This window comes from Pezoporus wallicus, unplaced genomic scaffold (assembly GCF_028554395.1).
Source record: "Pezoporus wallicus isolate ANWC-B61680 ecotype Strahan unplaced genomic scaffold, APGP_CSIRO_Pwel_v1 contig_2721, whole genome shotgun sequence".
NCBI classification, from domain to species: Eukaryota; Metazoa; Chordata; class Aves; order Psittaciformes; family Psittacidae; genus Pezoporus; species Pezoporus wallicus.
Genome location: NW_026642515.1, coordinates 221134 through 239167, shown reverse-complemented (window position 1 = coordinate 239167; position 18034 = coordinate 221134). Strand labels below are relative to the sequence as shown.

The 18034-nt window shown below is 44.7% G+C and overlaps 1 protein-coding gene across 1 annotated transcript in view; it reads right to left on the bottom strand.

The window, feature by feature from the left end:
• Positions 1-4687, bottom strand: part of WDR36 (WD repeat domain 36) — a 29681-nt gene extending 24994 nt beyond the window's left edge. The window contains exons 1-4 of the mRNA XM_057430850.1: positions 4505-4687; positions 3496-3523; positions 963-1063; positions 372-489 (exon numbers count right to left, since the gene is read on the bottom strand). Coding sequence (XP_057286833.1) covers positions 372-489; positions 963-1063; positions 3496-3523; positions 4505-4651 — 394 coding nt within the window. The 5' untranslated portion in view covers positions 4652-4687. The remainder of the gene's footprint in view (positions 1-371; positions 490-962; positions 1064-3495; positions 3524-4504) is intronic.
• Between the last annotated feature and the right edge of the window lie 13347 nt (positions 4688-18034).

The window sequence follows — 18034 nt, the reverse complement described above, 5'->3', positions numbered from 1 at the left end:
AATTTAGTCTTACCCGGACTGGTAAATATCAAGGATTTCAGAGATGGTGCCAAAGCTACTGTACCACACTCTTTACCAGAAATTGGAACACTAAAATGAAACTTTCGTATAAGCATATCTTTTTACATATATATGGAACCTTACTGGGTCTCTGTAAGTGAGATCCTGCACCTCTGTGGTAGAGCATTCATTAATGAAAAATTAGTGAAGAGGTAGGACTTCAGACTACCGCTCAAATAGCACTATCATTTAAGGATACTTTTTAAAGAATAAACTACTTCTGACTACACACATTTAAAAAAAATAAAATTTAACATTACTGTTAACAGTGCTATCCTACAAAGTAGTGACTAAAATAAAGTGTCTCTCACCTTCTGACTGTGTATCCCAAACAATAAGAACATTGTCAACATCCACAGAGATGACATGATCACCAAAGGGCTGCAGAAGGTGTATCCTTGCCTTGTGACCTTCATATGTATGAACCACCTACAATTTCAAATTAGAAATGTTTTCAATATAAGCTGTTCAGATAGCATGCCATGCTTAACGTAATACTTAAGTTTTATAAATAAAATACATGTAAAGTTTAAATAAAATACATGTAAAGACGACACAACTGTAAGTGGAAGACACATAATTTTCTCTGATACTTGAAACTGTTAACAAAAATATTTTAAAGTATTTTAATTATTTAGTTTTATTGTAATTAATTCATATGACTTTAGAATTATTTTTCAGTAACTATTTTTTATCTGTAAGTAGCTACTTTATTATTATAATGAATATATAAAACAAAGGTCAGCCATTGCATTCTATTTCAATCTTTTTATTCTTCCTTCTACAGTTTTTGTTTGTCTAAAAGATATTAAACATCTATGGAAATAAGTCTTTTGTAGAAAATTAACTGTCTTGAACATAACTGTTTTGTACTACTACGCAATAAGTAAATGAATAAAAACCTCTTTGTTTCTGGCAAGAGCATGGAGAACATTGTCATAGGAAGCAAATATCAACATGCGGTCTGCTGCCAAACACGTAATGTCTTGTGGCAAAGCATTACCTGTTAATCAAAGAAAAGAAAATTTGAACAAATTTCAGGTTAATAACAAAAGAGAAAGCCTGATTTAATTTGTTTAGCATGGTGACCCACAAAGAAAGCTCTCCTGTTCCAACATTCGGCTGAATTTCTTAGAGAAGGGCGTATTTCAGGTTAAACGCACTTTTACCATAAATAACATCACACCAACAAGAACAACATCAGATCAACAGACCAGGTGGTTATTTTGAAAAACACTTCATAAATTACTGAATTATCACTGTAAGAAAAGGCACATACCAGCTTTGCGAGGGCTTATAAAGAAGTTATGCCAACACAGCATTTCTGTGGACTGTCAAGAGTCCTACAGCCTACTTGGACTGGGAACTCAGATAATAAATGAAAGTCTCATCATTAGCAATGCCTACTAAGTTAAGCTGCTGACCCACTACTTCACCCATTTCCTGATTAAAGACAGCAGGAATCTACTGCTGTAAGAATGCCTCTTACTCCCCATCTTGTGACTGGCTCAGAAAGAGTACCTACTATTGTGATCTGCTGCTTTACTAGCTCAAATGGTAAAAGTCAAAGCTCCAGATCATACTGAGAAGCTGCTGATGTGGTCCCAAAAGATAAGACCACATGAACAGAACTCTACACGAGCCGTATGCAAGTCTGCTTAGGCCAAGACATTTTTAGGCACATCCCAATTAAGAAGTTCAGAGCAGCAACCATGTAACACCAGTAAACCAATGTCACTACATGAGAATCACACTGTTCATTTTAGTATCACAGTTTCGTAAGTAAACAACTTAATTTCTCAAAAAAATCAAATTATTATGTCTGTAAGAAGATCTAGCCCACTGAAAAGGATTTCACAGAATATGCTGTGTTTTTATGACTTTGTATGCTGAAAACAGAAGTTACATTAATGTATTTACAGCTGTAACTGCTGGTTTTCTAAATCTAGTCCAGGTTGTGTGACAGTCACTGACTTCCAAGTTTAGAGATGATCTGTTAAGGGAAAATATTCTGCTTTATGAGGTCTGTGTAAAATTTTGTGGTATACACAATTAAAAAACTTACTGAATCATTTAAATGCTGACTGGAAGGGACCTTTGCAAATCATCTAGTTCAACCTCCCCAAAAATACGGATTATCACCAGTACTACATACATTTAACTGCAGGTATGCCCAGCTGAGTTCTCGGGGAAGCAGACTGCTCAAGCTCTACACTACAATATGGTTTCCTCTTTGGGTCATTTTCCTTAATTGTTACTGTGACCTTCTCAAGCTGCAACCTGTGCCTGTTGCCCCTTGGTTTTTTGTCTACTATCACCACTACAAATTCAGCAGCACCATCTTCGTAACTGCCCTTCAGGAAACAGGTTGCCTCTAGGCTGCCCTGTATTTTTCCCTTCACAAGACTGATCAAGTGCAGCTCTTTCAATGTCTCTTCTCATACTGCGTGCTGTAGGCCCCGAGACTCCACAGTTCCTCACATCCCTCCTGAAAGAAAAGGGGTGCAGTGGCAACAGGGAGAACCACACTAACTGGTTATTGTACTCTAAGTGTGGCCTTGCCAGCACAAAATGCAGGAAAATAACAACTTTCCCTGATTTGCTGGCCACAGATATAACATAGCCCAGTACATGGCTTGCCTTATTCAGTTACTCCATTGTTGGTCCACATTCAAGCCGCTGCCCCTTTTCAGCATGATGCCATGCAGCCAGTCAGTTTCTGGCTTGTCCTGTCCAGGTGTAGGATTCTGCACTTGCTCTTGCTGAACTTGGCTGGTTTTGGTGGCTCAGGCCTAGCGTTTTGCAACACCTTCGAGGATGAAGCTGTGCCATTCTGGGTGTCAGCTACTCCCCCTAATGTAGTACTGTCTGCAGATTTTTACTAAGAGTGCACATCGCCTCGTAACTCAGGCTGTTGATGAAGGTGCTGAACAATATGGGCCCTGCTGTTGACACCTAGGGTCCTATGCTCTGTTGCCAACTGGATGTCAATTCATATCCTTTGTATCCAGCAGTCCAACCAATTTTTAACACCCCCCCTGAAGACATCTAGTCCCATCCACACGTGTTCTGTTCCTGTAATTATTTTCTTTCAGTAACATGCCCTTCTAATAACCACAAAAACAACAAGAAAGGGATCTGAAATTCAGCTTTACCCACTGCTCACTCCTGAAGACCTAGGGGTGTTCTTGGAAGAAGACAACAAGGACAGGAGGTTCACAAGGTATATCCCTAAGAGAATTCAATTAAAGTTGCAACTGCAGTCTTATTTCCAAGTGGGTATCTGGTATTTCTCAAAGTCCTTTCAACATATTTCTGTGTAAATATTAGTACATAACTACAATTAATTTTCCATTTCTGAGTTGAGAATCAAGTGCTAATGCCAGATGTGTTAAAAAAAATACATACTGGAATGAACAATTTGCGCATACTTACTCACAGCAACAATACCAAGCTTCTTCACCTGCAATGAAAACGTTAAGAGGCAATTTTTAGTGATTGTTTGCAATGAATTTGCTATAAATAGAAATTCAAAACTCCAGGAACCAATCTAGAGAAGTAAACCGCATGCCTCACAAGACAGAAAAATCATCCATCTTAGTTTATCAGCATCTACAGGAAAACCCACAGGCAGCAGGTCAAAGGGAATGGGACAATACATTTGCCAAAAGACCATCCAGCAACAATAAGCTGTGCTTCTTGATATACTATACCCTAATGCACAAGAAACTAAGCACATATTTAACACCTTGCAAAGCTTAGGAAAAACTGTTTTCACACCATCGCCGATTCTAGTTTATTTTCTCTACCACCACATTATGTTATCACCTGTGTTCACATAAATTTGCTTTAGTTACAGCCATCACTGTTTTAGTTTACAATCTGTGGACAAGACTGGCGGGAGTGAGTGAACTCTAAGCGCGGACCAGAAAGGCACATAAAAGAAGATCTAGGCTGCCGGCACCGTCCTGTTCACTATAATCACTAAATTCAGTTTTGTCCTGTTTGTATCTGAAAATGTTTTTACTGCACAGCAAGGAATGAGTTAACACCAGGCGCGTTTATCTTTGAAAGATGCTTATCTGTTACAAGTTTTCATGCGACCTAATGGAACCGATTTAACAGATTGCCCAAAGAACCCCACCCCCTAATTCCCAACTATCCAAACTACAGGCGAACTTCGGTTTTTCCCAGCGACAAGGGGTAAGCCTCAGCATGGGGGTGGCCCTCAGCCACGCGAAGGCCGGGCACACCCACGCTGGCCCCTGCGGCCCGCCGCCTCCCTCCCTTCCCACGGGCAGCCCCTCTCGCCGCCGAGGACTGCTACGGGCGGCCTCCTCACGGCGTAAAGGCGAACAGGCGGCGGCGCGGCCCAGCGCCGGCCACTGTCTTGGCGGGCAGGACGCCGATGAAAGGAACAGGGCAGCGCTGGCCGTGTACTCACGTTGTAAGTGTGGACGCTACGCCCAACGGCCGTGGCCAGGTAGAACTCTCGGTGCCGGCCGTGGTAGCGCAGGACGTGTGGGACGTGGCCGCTGAACTGGCCGAGCACGCGGAACCCAGCGAACACCCCACAGCCCTCACGCGCCATCGCCACGCCGCCCACTCACCGGAAGCGTGTCTTCCGGCTTCCTCCCAGCTTCCGCCCCTCCCCGCTTCCTCCGCGCGCACACACGCACCCGCGTGCGCACACACCCCGCAGTCAGCCACGCCCCTCCACTCTTACCGTTGCCGCGGTGTGGGGTTGCGCGGCGGGGTGGGCGCTGCGGCAGGCGGAGGGCTGTTATCCGCGTTCGCCTCTGCAGCCACTTCTAGGTTTTATTCTCCTTTCTTCCCTCCTTCCTTTTGCCCCGGGCAGCCCCAGTGTACGGGCCCCAGGGGCACGAACAGTCTCTGTACTACCCAGGGTGTTTGTTTTATTTCATTCTTTTAGTAAATTATATAACCCGCAGGATGACTTCGTTGCTTGACTGACCGGCGGACAATAAATACTCAGCAAAATTTCGGTGAAGGGAAAAAAAAACACCCCATACAAAGCCACCTAGCCCAAATTCATGTAGCTTCTCCACACCGCCATCAGCTCCTGGGCCTTGCTCTCGTCGCACGAGCCTCGCCTCGCCCTCCCGACTGCGCCGCCCTGCCACCGCACATGCGTTAAGGGACCGCCGCCGCGGGGCTGCCTTTCTTGCCCCCGGCGCTCCCCGCCGCACGGCTGCCCTGCCGTCCCGGACGCGATCCCGCACCCACCTGTGACGGCCGGTAGCCGGGGCAGTGCCGCTGCACGACGTAGAGGGTGCTCGGCCACAGTGGCGGCCGGTCACCGCAGCCCCGCGCCCTCGCCAGGGCGCACTCCAGCAGCCGGCCCGCCCGGTCCGCCCGCCGGGAGTCCTGCGGGCAAACGGCCGGTCACGCCCCGGACCACGGACCGAGCCCCGCCAGCCCTCACACCCCTCTCGCGCTAGCACTTTCCCGCGACCCGCCCCCCCACCCTCGCTGCTCATCCCGGCCTCCTTCCCCCCGCTTTCTCCCATTTTTCTCCCTTTCCTCCCTTTATTTCTCTCCCTTTTTTCCCCTCTTTCCCCCTTTTCCCCCTTTTTCCCACCCTTTTCCTCTTTCTTCCTCCCTCCCTCCCTCAAACCCCTGTTCTTCTCTCTCTTTCCCCGTAGCCGTCGGGGGATGCGTGCACCCCGGCGAACCTCGGACTGCTGCGGGCCCGCGGGCGTGGAAGGTGCGTCCTCGCAGGTATGAAAATCGAGTTGTAGCTCCTGGAGGGAAACAATAACAGGGGATGCTTGTTAAACCCACGGTCGTCGCCGTCGCCTCGGACACCCCGGTACAAACATCCCTACCGCCTTCCCCGCAGCCGTGCAGGGTATGGGCATCGGCGGTGGAGGCAGCCGGTGCCGGGCTGCTGCGGGGTGCTCCGGGCCCGCTGCGGGACTGCTCGCACGGTGCGCCGTCCCGAGAGCCGCTAAGCGTGTGGACCATTAGCTTCTAAACCGCTCATCACCTTTGCAACCGTGACAACATCTTCAGCGTCGGTGAATCATTACACAAGCGACTTTCAGTCCTACGGGTCTGCAAGGCGCCGGGAAGAGTCGGATAGCGCTCTGGCAGCAGCCGCCCGGGCTCCTGCTCTCCGTCCCTGCCAGTCCCAGCTTCAGCGAAGCACATTTTAGGAAGGTCGCCGGACGAGAGTAGGAGATAACTTCCCTGTCCTGTTTCACAGGCACCGGTTTACTAAACTAGCCAACTCCCGGCTTGCTAATCGAGATTTTCAGAAAGTAGCGGCCGGCGGTCAAGGGTAAAATCGTGGAGGCAGTGCCGTCCAGAGTTTCCCTCCGATGCCACCAGAGAAACCACCAACCTCTTTTTTAAAGGTCATGTATGGATCCAAAACGTTTAGGAGATCCTCTTGTATCTCGTCGTGGTTACAGAGGCTGAAATTGTATCCCCGTGATAGGTCGGCGATCTGAAGAAAGATGATCAAGCCACAAAAGACTGTGTAAGAAAAAGCCAAAAGTTAATTCTCCTGCACCGCTGCGTGACCCTACAAGGCACGGAGAACAGATCTGGGATGCCGGTGCTTCGGGAGCACTAGAAAAACTGGTTGGTTACCCTTGTGATTATCCATGGTGTCTTTACACGTTGTTTTTCTCCAGCTGGGCTTCAGATCGTTACTGGCTTCATATATGTACCTGAACGCCTACGGAAATGAAGGTTTCCAATTCCATAACCGGGTCTCATTTGGATGTCTCATGCACCTCTTTCCAGAACTTCAGACCTTTCCAGAACTCCAGAACCACAGGCAGCTGTGGTTTGAAAAGAAAACTGAGGTAATTAATAGTAATCAAACGCAGCATCCAAACCCCAAACAAAACAAACCTGATCGCTCCACAACAGCCAATCTTGCATAAAACAAGTGTGAATAGCCCTCCCCATAACTGCACTGGGGACACTTTCGGCGACAATTATTATAGTAACATGCGATTTTCTCTTAAAGGTGAGATAAAACTCTTCAGGACACCGGCAGATGGGTGGTTGCTCAGACCCTCTGTACTGAGGTCGCAGGGGCATCTGTAGCACACTGCTTTGACACGCTAGTGCAGGAGTGGATGGATAGTGTTATTTTCCCTGTGTCGCCTACACTTTTTATTTCCCCCCCCTCAAAGGTGAATGTTTTACCTTAGAAACTACTTTCCCCGGGGAGCTACTTCGGTCGCGCAAGTTGCGGGTAGTGCAGACGAGGGACATCTGCTTTTCTGTGGGGACAGCCTGGCTGACAGGACAGCCAGATGACCCGGGCACTGTCGACCGGGATGCCAGCTTCAGGTTGCTGAGGGGTGCCCGGGGGAAGAGATCCAAGCTGCCCCTGGCACTGAGAAATGTCCGGGGCGGGGCTCTAGGCTGCTCCGGGCACTGAGGGATGTCCGAGGTGGGGATCCAGGCTGCTCCAGGCACTGAGGAGGAGGGGGCTAGCGAGAGAAGGAATGGACCTGCTGCTTTCCTCGGCCCGAGGAGCCTCCGGAGCCCTTTCCCCGAGAGCGGGTGGCCGACACCGACGCTGTGGTCCCCACCAGGTACTCCCTGCCCCCGAGAGAGTATTTCACATGAAGTGCCCCGGGGGCCGCTGCGGGGCAGGGGCGCTGGGAGGCGCAGGACTCACAGTGCAGAGCCCCGCCAAGCCTCGCCTCGCCTCGCCGGCTGTCCCGGCTGCTCTGAAGCTCAGCTTCAGAGAAAGTTCAAGTTCGTTTTCGGGGAGTGCTTCTCTGGCATAAGTCATGAGGGAAGCCTAGGAGGACTGCCGCGGGAGAAAGGACTTTTTGGGCCAGGTGAGCTGGGGACGAGCCAAAGCACATCCATCAATACTGCATGCCTGTCTGCTTGAGAGGGTTCTCACCCCGCCCCTCTCCCAGGCCTCTCCCTTTTCACTGTCTTTCTTTTCTTTCCGTCCTTAATCTGTCAGCCAAGCCGGGTGCCTGCGGCCCTGCCCGGAGGGTCGGAGCGGGTTAGCGGGAGACGCCCGTCCCGTCCGGTTCCTGGGGGACGCAGAACGGGAGCGGCGGTCGCTCAAAGGGTGTCATGAGACCTGTGACTCTGTGTTATGTGTGTGCGTATACGAATCTTATTCGAGTCAAACCCGACGTTTTGAGACCGATGCCTTAAAAAGATACTGGAGTAATGGAGACGCAGGTGCTCGGAGCATTAGCCTAGCTCGGGAAGGAGGTCCTTAGCACTGGAGGCAGGCTTAACCAGGGTGCTTCCCTTCATCGCTCTCACAGAGTTGCCAAACAAATCAACAGAATTCCGGTTTCCTAAAGGACGGCTTGTTCTCATACTCCAGAAGCTGATGGGGTTATCTTAACTTGCAAAGCTGTGTGCCTTCATCTCTCTCCGGGTTTGGGTTTGGTTGGTTTTGGGTTTTTTTTTTTTGTTTTCTTTTTGTTTTTTGGTCAGAATTTGCTAATAAGCTTCATAAAATTTAGTCAGATAGTAAAAAACCAACTCTTCTAACTAGCTTTGTGTTTCTTATTTTACAGCTTTATAACCAAAGATGCACCCTAACATAAAGGAAGTTGCACGAGAAAAGTCTTACTGCACTCCTGAAACCAGCAACATAAACAACAAAATGCCTATTGTTCCTGCTATGAATTCAAAGTAATATTGATCTAAGGAAGGACTTCAGGATTAGGAACATGTTAATTTTTACTTACCATTGTTCATTTATGTCTACTGAACGGGACACAGCAAACCTATGAATAGTTAAATAAAGCTGTTTATTTGTCCTTTCTAAACAGGATGTAATAATCGTGTGAACAGGTAAAGGGTACAGCTTGGTTTAATGCAAATAACACTGGGTTGAAATTCTTTTCCGTCACTTAATGTGCACATGCTTTCATTTCTGAAGTTGTGCCTCTGAAGTTAACAGTAGAACAAAGTATCAGCAGACACTAGCAATATAATCAGATCATCAAATAAAAAATACAGTTTTTAAAAGAACCAGAAAGATATATAGCTATAGAATATAGTTTGACATTCAAAACATGCTTGTAAGTTCAAATGGAAGATTATTAAGAAAAAAAGAAAAAAAAACTTACTTTCCTATAATGACTGTGTGGTATGTGAAAAGTTTTGTGAATGAGAAGTGTCTGTCAATCACTTTGATGGTCTCTAATTCCCATACAGCAGTATTCTCAGAAGTGGCAAATTATGGTGAACATGTTTTAAATTTCGTTTTCTGTTTAAACTTCTTCAGAGATACAGCTTCAATTACCTAGATATGTACCGCGAGGGGGGGGCGGGAGGAGAGAGAGAAGTGAGAAGGAAAAGGGGGGGAGGAAAGGGGAGGGAGAGAGGAAGACTTTAAGAAATTTAGAAAAATCTGTCCATTCTTATAATTGTAGCAATTAAAAACTTCTACTTCCTCCAGTCATAAGAATGGTGAGATCTCACTTCTGACAGCACCTTTTGACCTGAGCACAAGTTTGAAGGAATTTGAAGTGGTTTCCATTAAGAGAAATAATTCATTATAAGAGGCATTTTTTTCTGATGAACCTTTATACTTATAACACGTCTACTTTTTTCTCTAATTCCTGCTGCCTAGTTGTCTTGAAGACCTTACATTTGTGGCTGTGCTTGAGCAGCAAAAAGATGGGATTGAGAAATAGCTGTTGCTATTTTGCTGCAGGTCGAGATGGTATCTCTGTGCATGGACTGCTGCCAGCCTGAACTGTGAGAGAGGAAGAGTTAGCTGCCAACAAGAAGCTGCTGGCTTTGGTAAACATTGCTAATCAATATTATTGTATTACTGACATTATAATTCATCAGTTTGACTTATATTTGTTGAGTCAGTTTTTGATTCTTACATCTTAGTACATGTAGCTGAAAGGCAAACCTTACACTTTTCTTTTCGTACACATACACAATGTATTCCTTCCTAAAATACCTGACTGCTACTACATCCTGCCACTGTATGGAGGATGTTTAACATAATTATACTTTGGATATGTAGGATTTGGGAATTTCTTAAATTATGAAATCATGTCTTTGGAAAAGAGAGGTGGGGGAAGACCAATGATTACCTGAGGGAGGGTGGGGAGATGGAAAGGTCAGTGGTTGAGGGTGTGCGGGGCATACTGTGCGTATCACAGCCCCATTGCCTAGTGCAGCATGCCCAGGGCAAGGCAGATGCACACAGCCTGGCTGTGACCTTCCCAGCCTTCCCAGCAGTCACACACCCAGGAGAGCCTCCATCTGCCTGGGCAAACACTGCTCAGTTTTACATTTTCATGGATCAGGCTGTGGCTGAAGGGTTCCCTGCTGGCTCTTCCATGGGTGCAGAAGGCACCACATGCTTCTGTGGTGCCCAGTACTTTCTAATCTCTGGTGACAGCACCAAGCCAACTAATGAAACATGCCCTGCCCGTAGCAGCTTGGGGATGTGATTGCCACCATCAAAAAACCTCCAATTAAGCAAACATGATGATTTTAGAGATTCCCTTCATACACAGAACATAGTGGTAGCTTAATGACCTTACATTTTTTAATGTTTTTTGCTGAAAGTTTCATTTCAGAAAATTATGTGTTTTGGTTTGCTTTTCTTCTTCCTTTTCCCTTTTTTCTTTCTTCTTTTTGCTTTTTTTTTCCTCACAAATGCTAAAATACGAGCATTGGAACCACACCATGATTCTGGGGATTTTTAGCTCATCTAAGGATGTCCAGATACTTTAGTCTGCATGTTCGTACCTTATTAACATGTTTAACTTTCTTTGAAGTGTAGCATGTGTTTCCTGAATTAATGGTCATTACAACAGTTCTCCCGTCTTTCCCCCCCCTTTTCTTTCAGAAGTATTTCAGCTTAGCTCCGCTATTCTCTCTCAAATTTAATATACATACACTGTAACTTACTGCCTCTATGCTTTGAAATGTAGTGTTCAAGGAGAAACTGAAAAGAAGCAAAAGAAGCATATGGAAGTACTTCAGTCAAGTCCATTGTGCATGCAAAGTCTGAACAATTGAAGACATCACTGATGTCACAACTGGTAACGAACTTTCAGTGTGCTGCCGGAGTATAATGAACTTTGCATCAGAATTGAACTTTGCATCAGAATTGAACATCCACTATCTATAATTATGATTGGATAAGCCTGACCATATGAAAACCACTTTTTGAATCACCAAAGCAGGGTTAGGAAACTCAATTAAGCTTTTGCTCCTAAGTCATTTTTCATTCAAACTCTAGCTTCCAAGGCATCACATTTAGCTGAGTTGGTCAAAGACTTCTTAGCTAGGAAAGATCAGGAAACATCAGTTCCCTATGTTTGAAATATTTCACTAAGTGTCTGGGGTTTTTCTTATCCAAGAATTATTTCACTAGAAACCAAGTTAGATTAATGATGTGGTTTGTCAAGGGAGAAACCCTGAGGCCCTTATTCAGCAAGGTGAATTAAAAACTCTGGCTTCTTGAGAAAGTCAGTCTCACTGCTGTTGAAAGCAGTGAAACTGAAAGGACATCCTTGCCCTTGATCAGTCACTGGATCCACAATTTCTGGAGAAGTTGAAGAATGACATATATCCAACTGGAAACATCAGTTGCTAAATAACATTTCATTTTTCTGATACACAACTGATAATCTTAAAAAAAAACAACAGTTCTCTGTTTCTTCTATATTTACTCTTCCATGCACTTTGTTGCTACTTTTAACTTTGCACAATGATGATTTTATAGAATGTTTCTGAACATTTTAGTTGCATACTGCTCAACAGGAATACAGACAAACACTGCTATGAATTTGACCTTGTGGGTGTAAATAAACGGTACTGTAAAGAAAAATTTAAATTTCTAAGATTTTTTTCTTACAGTTATTAGTAAAATAAGTAAATTATTTAAAATATTTTAATCACATGTGACTGACTGAGAATATGAACTCTACATTAAGCAGTAATAATACTAAGGTATCACATTCAGTATGGGGAACATCTTTAACCTTAATATCACAAACAGCTCCTTATCTTGCCATTCCTATCTGAAGTACAGTATTGACAAGCTTATGTCATTGTGCTGATTTGGTAAAGTTTGGAGGAGGTCTAGCCGGTACTAGGAAGGTTCAAATCAGAACAGGATTAAGCTGTTGTATTTCTGGGGCTGCAGAAATGATCAGAATTAATCCTCTTCATAATCACCTGATCCGTTTTGTACCCAGCTACAATATATTTTACTTTTTATCAAAGGAACATCTAGCTAGATTTCCTCCCCCCTTTTCCCCTCTCAAATTGAGCAGTGTGCCAGAAATCTGCTCTGTATAAATAATACTGAATTATATTATTCCAAGAAAGATTTCCAAGTAGAGAAACAAATAGATGTATAGCCGCAGGGAAAGCAAATGGAAATTCCTGCTAACAACAGCTAAGGGGATGTCTCTCACTTTACTCCTGGTTTAAAGCACCTTCACTCAGAAGTGCAATCCTCAATGCTGCTGTTCAGTTATTGCATATCCCAGGGATACTCAATCCACTTAGGAAGCCTTCTACCTGGGAGTCTTCCTTAATAACATCCCAAATAATGTTAGAGGCTCCTTGCATCTTGTAGCCTTGAATTTGTATCTGGTGCTGCAAATGACCCATGCATCCAGTGAAGCTACAGCACAACGCAGCACCTTACAAGGCACAATTTTGGCCCGTGCTAGTTGTCAGCCTGAGTTGGAGGAATATATGTGCTGAAAACACAGCTGTTTGTTTATTTGTTCCTGCATTCACGGCTTCCTCCATCCTTCCCTTGCCAGCCCAACATTGGAGAGAGGCCATCCTGCACCTGGGAAGGCAGCAGCATTTCCCACCTGCCCTGGGAACCCTGAGTAGCAATGTGAGAGGCTGCTGCCTGCCCTCCAGAGGTGGTGGCTTCTTTGCCATTGCTCCTGGGGAAACTGGGCTCTGGAAAAGGAGCTTTTCTCTCCTGCCAGAACCCTCCATCCTGCTCCTTCCTTCATTAGCTGGCCTGGTAGCATGCTCCAAGATATGTCCATCCTGGAAGCCACTGGAGTGTTACATTAGATAAGGTAACCTGTAGTTTGTGTGAGGCTAAAAAGAGTCCAGGTAAAATGTGCATATCCTTTTATCATTACCGAAAAGGTAAACCTCCTGGGTTCAGCAGTAGCAGTCATTTTTCTCCTTCTTAGTAGCAGGCGCAGTGCTGTGTTTTTGACTTTCAGCCTGGGAACAATGCTGATAGCACCGATGTTTTTAGTTGTTGCTAAGTAATGTTTACTCCAATCACAGACTTCTCAGTCTCATGCTCTGCCAGTGAAGAGGGGCACAAGAAGCTGGAAGGAAGCAGAGACAGGACACCTGACTCAAGCTGGCCAAAGAGGTATTCCATACCATGGCACATCATTCCCAGTAGATAAACTGGGGGCAGTTACCCAGAAGGGAGCAATTGCTGCTTGTATCTGGCTGTGTATTGGTTACCAGGTGGTGAGAAATCGCACTGGGCATCACTATTTGTTGTTGGGTTTTGTTCATTTGTTTTTGTTTTTTTCCTCTCTTTTTTTGTTGTTATTTCAATAATAATATTACTGTATTATGCATTTTTTTCATTATTAAACTTTTCTTATCTCAACCCATGGGTTTTATTTTTTTTTCCTGTTTCTCCTCACTGTCCCACTAGGGAGGGAGAAGGAGGAGAGAGCCAGCAGCTATGTGGTACTCAGTTGCTGGCTGGGCTAAAACCAGGACAGGGATGCTGTGGCTTTCATACCTACTGCCAAGCAGGAAGCACCAGTTCAGACTTGCAGTTGGTGTTGGTTGGGCTCAGTCATGCTTGGCTGGAGCAAAACCTTTCCCACATGAGTTCTGTGTGATCAGAAACATAATGTGTGGTATAGGCATCAAAACAGATCTTGAACCCAAGATGAGTTTAATTTAGCAGGGAGCGTAAACCCTGTGCTTATGTAAAGAAGACCTCAGGTCTGTGCAGTCTTGACAGCTGCAGTGTGGAGGTTCCAGGCATTCAAAGCAGGGTAAATAGAACAGACAGGAAACTGGGATAGACTGGCAAGTAAGACCTTGAATTTAGATGTGTGCTTAAGTGGTGCTGCTAGGGAGAAAGTTCTTTCCTTCACAGAGACAGAAACTTCACCCCTTAGAACCCACGGGAAGCATGACAAGAGTCACATGGCAGCGTTGTGCTGACTGACTGCACACAGCCTGATGGGTGGCCATGTAACAAGAACACCTGTGTGACATACAGCTGAGTACACCCATGTGCATCCTCTGCTTTCACGGGGTGAGGGGGGGGGGGGCTCTGCTCAAAACGAAGCAGGAAAGAGGGAGGTTGTAGGTTGAGGAAAGGGAAATCATGGGGATTTTTTCTGTCTCCTTGCCCATGGCACAGGAGATGTGGGATGTGGAATTACTGGGAATTACCCGTGGACAATAACGTCCTGACCCACAGGAAATTAAAAGCCAAATATTTGTTTGACTGCAGCTGTCCTGTGCCAGCTCATGGGCAACCAGGACTAAGAGGGAACTGGGGATCAGTCTCTGCTGCAGATAGGAGCAAGGTCTGCTAGGTTAAACTAAACAGAGGGGCATTGTTCTTACAGACTAAATAAGTGGGTTCCAAAAGGTTGCTGCTGGGAAATGCTTGCTTACTAATGCAAGCATATGTCTGTTTAATGTCTCAACAGAAATGAGCAGCTAGAGCCAGATCATTTTTGCATTTTAAAGTTATAACTATTTGTATGTTGGCAACCAATATATTAATCATGCACTTAAGGGTCGTTCCAAAAAGAACATAAAGCCCTCTGGCACTGACATTTGTGTAAACCAGCCATTTTGGTGGCTTGAGAATTGAAAGATAAAGTCAGCCTTTTTCCTGGTTTTGTGTTACATGGCATTAAAGAAATCAAAGCATTTGCTTTCAACTCCTGCATTATTTTAAGAGGGCTGCACTCTAATGGGAAGAAATGGAGAAACAGCAAAGACATGGTTTGTGGAGCTGGAAGGGGCTCTGGTGTCTGAAATTCCATATCAGGCAGGTACTTCACATGTTATGTGTCAGCCTTCAGTGTGTGCTGCACAGGCATTTACACAAGAATAGCTCTGTCAGAAACTGATTGGTAGCAGGTCTTCTGCTTTTTTAGTTCAAAATACTTGTCCCCTATTAAAACAAACACGAACCCAAAACCAACAAAACAAACAGTAAATAAAAAGTAAAAAGAAAAAAAAAGAAACTGAAAATCACCCTGATACTGTTAAAAGTTACATGCAAACATTGTCTTAAAATACCTAGTGAAAAAGCAGGCAGAAATAGTCATGAAAATAGTCTTTGGAAAAATTAATGCAAGTTTAGCATCATGTTGTGTAGAGTGAAATAGTGCAAATAGATAAATAAATAAATATAAGTACAGCATATAGATTTAATAACTTAACTTCAAAACTTCAAAGCAAGAGATAATAGAAACATTAACAAATTGTTGTCCAGAAAGTAACATATTTCAATGCAAAAAAATACACTGAAGAGTATAACTTTAAAGTACTTTTTTTCCAGTAAAATACACTGTTACATGTAACTACAAGAATAAAAGATTAGGAAGCAATAGGGAATTTGGATGTGGCAACTTTTTCAGATAAACAAATATTTTAAAAATTTAAGTTTTTTGAAGGATGAGGCATCTTTGTCTAGGAATATTTTCTAATTCCTCAATTTACAAGTTATTATCTTTCTGCTGGAGCTGCCAGTATATAACTCCTATTTAGATGAAAACATCCAGATGTTAATTGCCAAGAAATGTTTAAAACAGATATTTTGCACATTGAAATGAGATATTTCTCATTTACATTACGATAGCTGCCTGAATGGTAAGATTTGTTTCTTTTAGGAGAAGAATTAATTCCTTCTTTCGTCTAGTCCTACTTAGTTCCAAGGTCTGTGTGCACAATCTCATTTCCCTGGAGATTGTGGAAATGTGAGAAAAGAATGAAAGAAGTGCTTGTGCTCCTATCTTGAGATAGGGGCCAAAGCAGGAGCCTGAACCTGCTAGCTCTAGAGTTGCCTCAGAACTTTCTTCTTTTTCTCTTGAACCTCAGAAAAAGATGCTCAGGCAGATCTCTGTCTGGTTCTGCACATGGCAGAAATGATTATATGATCGTTATAATATAGAATAATTTTAGGTTGGAAAAGACTTTCAAGGTCATTGAGTCCAACTGTAAGCCTAGCACTGCCAAGTCCAACAAAACCATCTTCCCAAGTGCAACATCTACACATTTTTTAAATATCTCCAGGGATGGTGACTCCACCACTGCCCTGGGCAGCCTCCAGTGCTTGACAACCCTTTCAGTGAAGAAATTCTTCCTAATATCCAGTCTAAACCTCCCTTTGCACAACTGTAGGCGTTTTCCTCTCGTTCCATTGCTTACTTCTTGGGAGTTGACCAACACACACCTCACTATAACCTCCTTTCAGGTAGCTGTAGGGAGCCATACAAGGTCTCTCCTCAGCCTCCTTTTCTCCAGACTAAACAACTCCAGTTTCCTCAGCCCTTTCTCATCAGACTTGTGCTCCAGGCCCTTCACCAGCTCCATTGCCCTTATCCATGAGGTGCTGGACTCACTCTAGCACCTCAATGTCTCTCTTCTAGTGAGGGCCTCCAGAGCTGAACGCAGGATTCAAGGTGCAGCCTCACCAGTGCCCAGTGCAGGGGGATGATCACTGCCCTGGCCCTGCTGGCCACACTATTGCTGATACAGCACAGGATGCCACGGGCCTTCTTGGCTGCCTGGGTGGGCACAAGCTGGCTCATGTTCAGCTCTGTTGTTTTCCCAGGTCCTTTTCTGCCAAGCAGCTTTCCAGACACTCTTTCCCCAGCCTGTAGTGTTGCATGGGTTTCAAGTGAAGCTCTGAGCCTTGTTGAACCTCATAGAACTGACCTCAGCCAATCAATACAGTCAGTCCAGATCACAATACAGAGCCTTCCTACCCTCCTGCAGATCAACACTTCTGCCCAATTTGTTGTTCTCTGCAAAGTTTGTGGGTGCACTTGGTCTACTCATCAAGATCATTGGTGAAGGTATTAAACAGGACTGGCTCCAATGCTGGGCCCTGGGGAACACCGCTTGTGACTGGCTGCCAACTGGATTTGACTTTATTCACTCTCTGGTCTCTGCCATCCAGACAGATTTTTAGCCAGCAAAGAGCGTGCCTATTCAAGCCATGAGCAGCAAGTTTCTCCAAGAGAATGCTGTGGGAAATGGTGTCACAGGCTTTACTAAAGTTCAGGTAGGCATCATCTGCAGCCTTTCCTTTGTTCACTAAGTGGGTCATCTCATCATAGAAGATTGGGCTAATTAAGCAGGACTTGCCTTTCATAAACCCATACTGGTTGATCACCTGGTTGTCCTGTACATATGCTGTATGATAGCACTCAAGATGATCTGCTCTGTAACCCTTCCCAGAACTGAGGTCAGCCTGACAGGCCTCGTTCCGGTTCCCCAGATCCTCCTTCTTGCCTTTCTTGTAGATGGGCATCACAGTTCCTATTTCAGTCAACTAGGACCTCCCTGGTTAGCCAGGACTACTGATAAATGATCAAGTGCCTTGGTGAGCACTCGCATCAGCTCCCTCAGAACACTTGGGTGGATCCCATCTGGCCCCATAGACTTCTGTATGTCTTATTATGGGGGATTCATTCTGCTCCCTGTCTTCCACCTCAGGGGGCTCAATAACTGAAGAAAAATCTGTCTTAGCAATTAAACACTGAGGCAAAGGAGGCATTAAGTACCTTAGCCTTTTCCTCATCCTTTGTCACTGTGTTTCCTTCTGCACCCAAAAAAAAAAAGATGGAGATTTTCTTCTCTTCCACTTGCTAATATATTTATAGAAATAGTTTTTATAATCTTTCACAATCTGGCAGTAGCCAGGTTAAATTCCAATTGGGCTTTGCCCTTTGGATTTTTTTCCTGTGTAATATTGTAATAG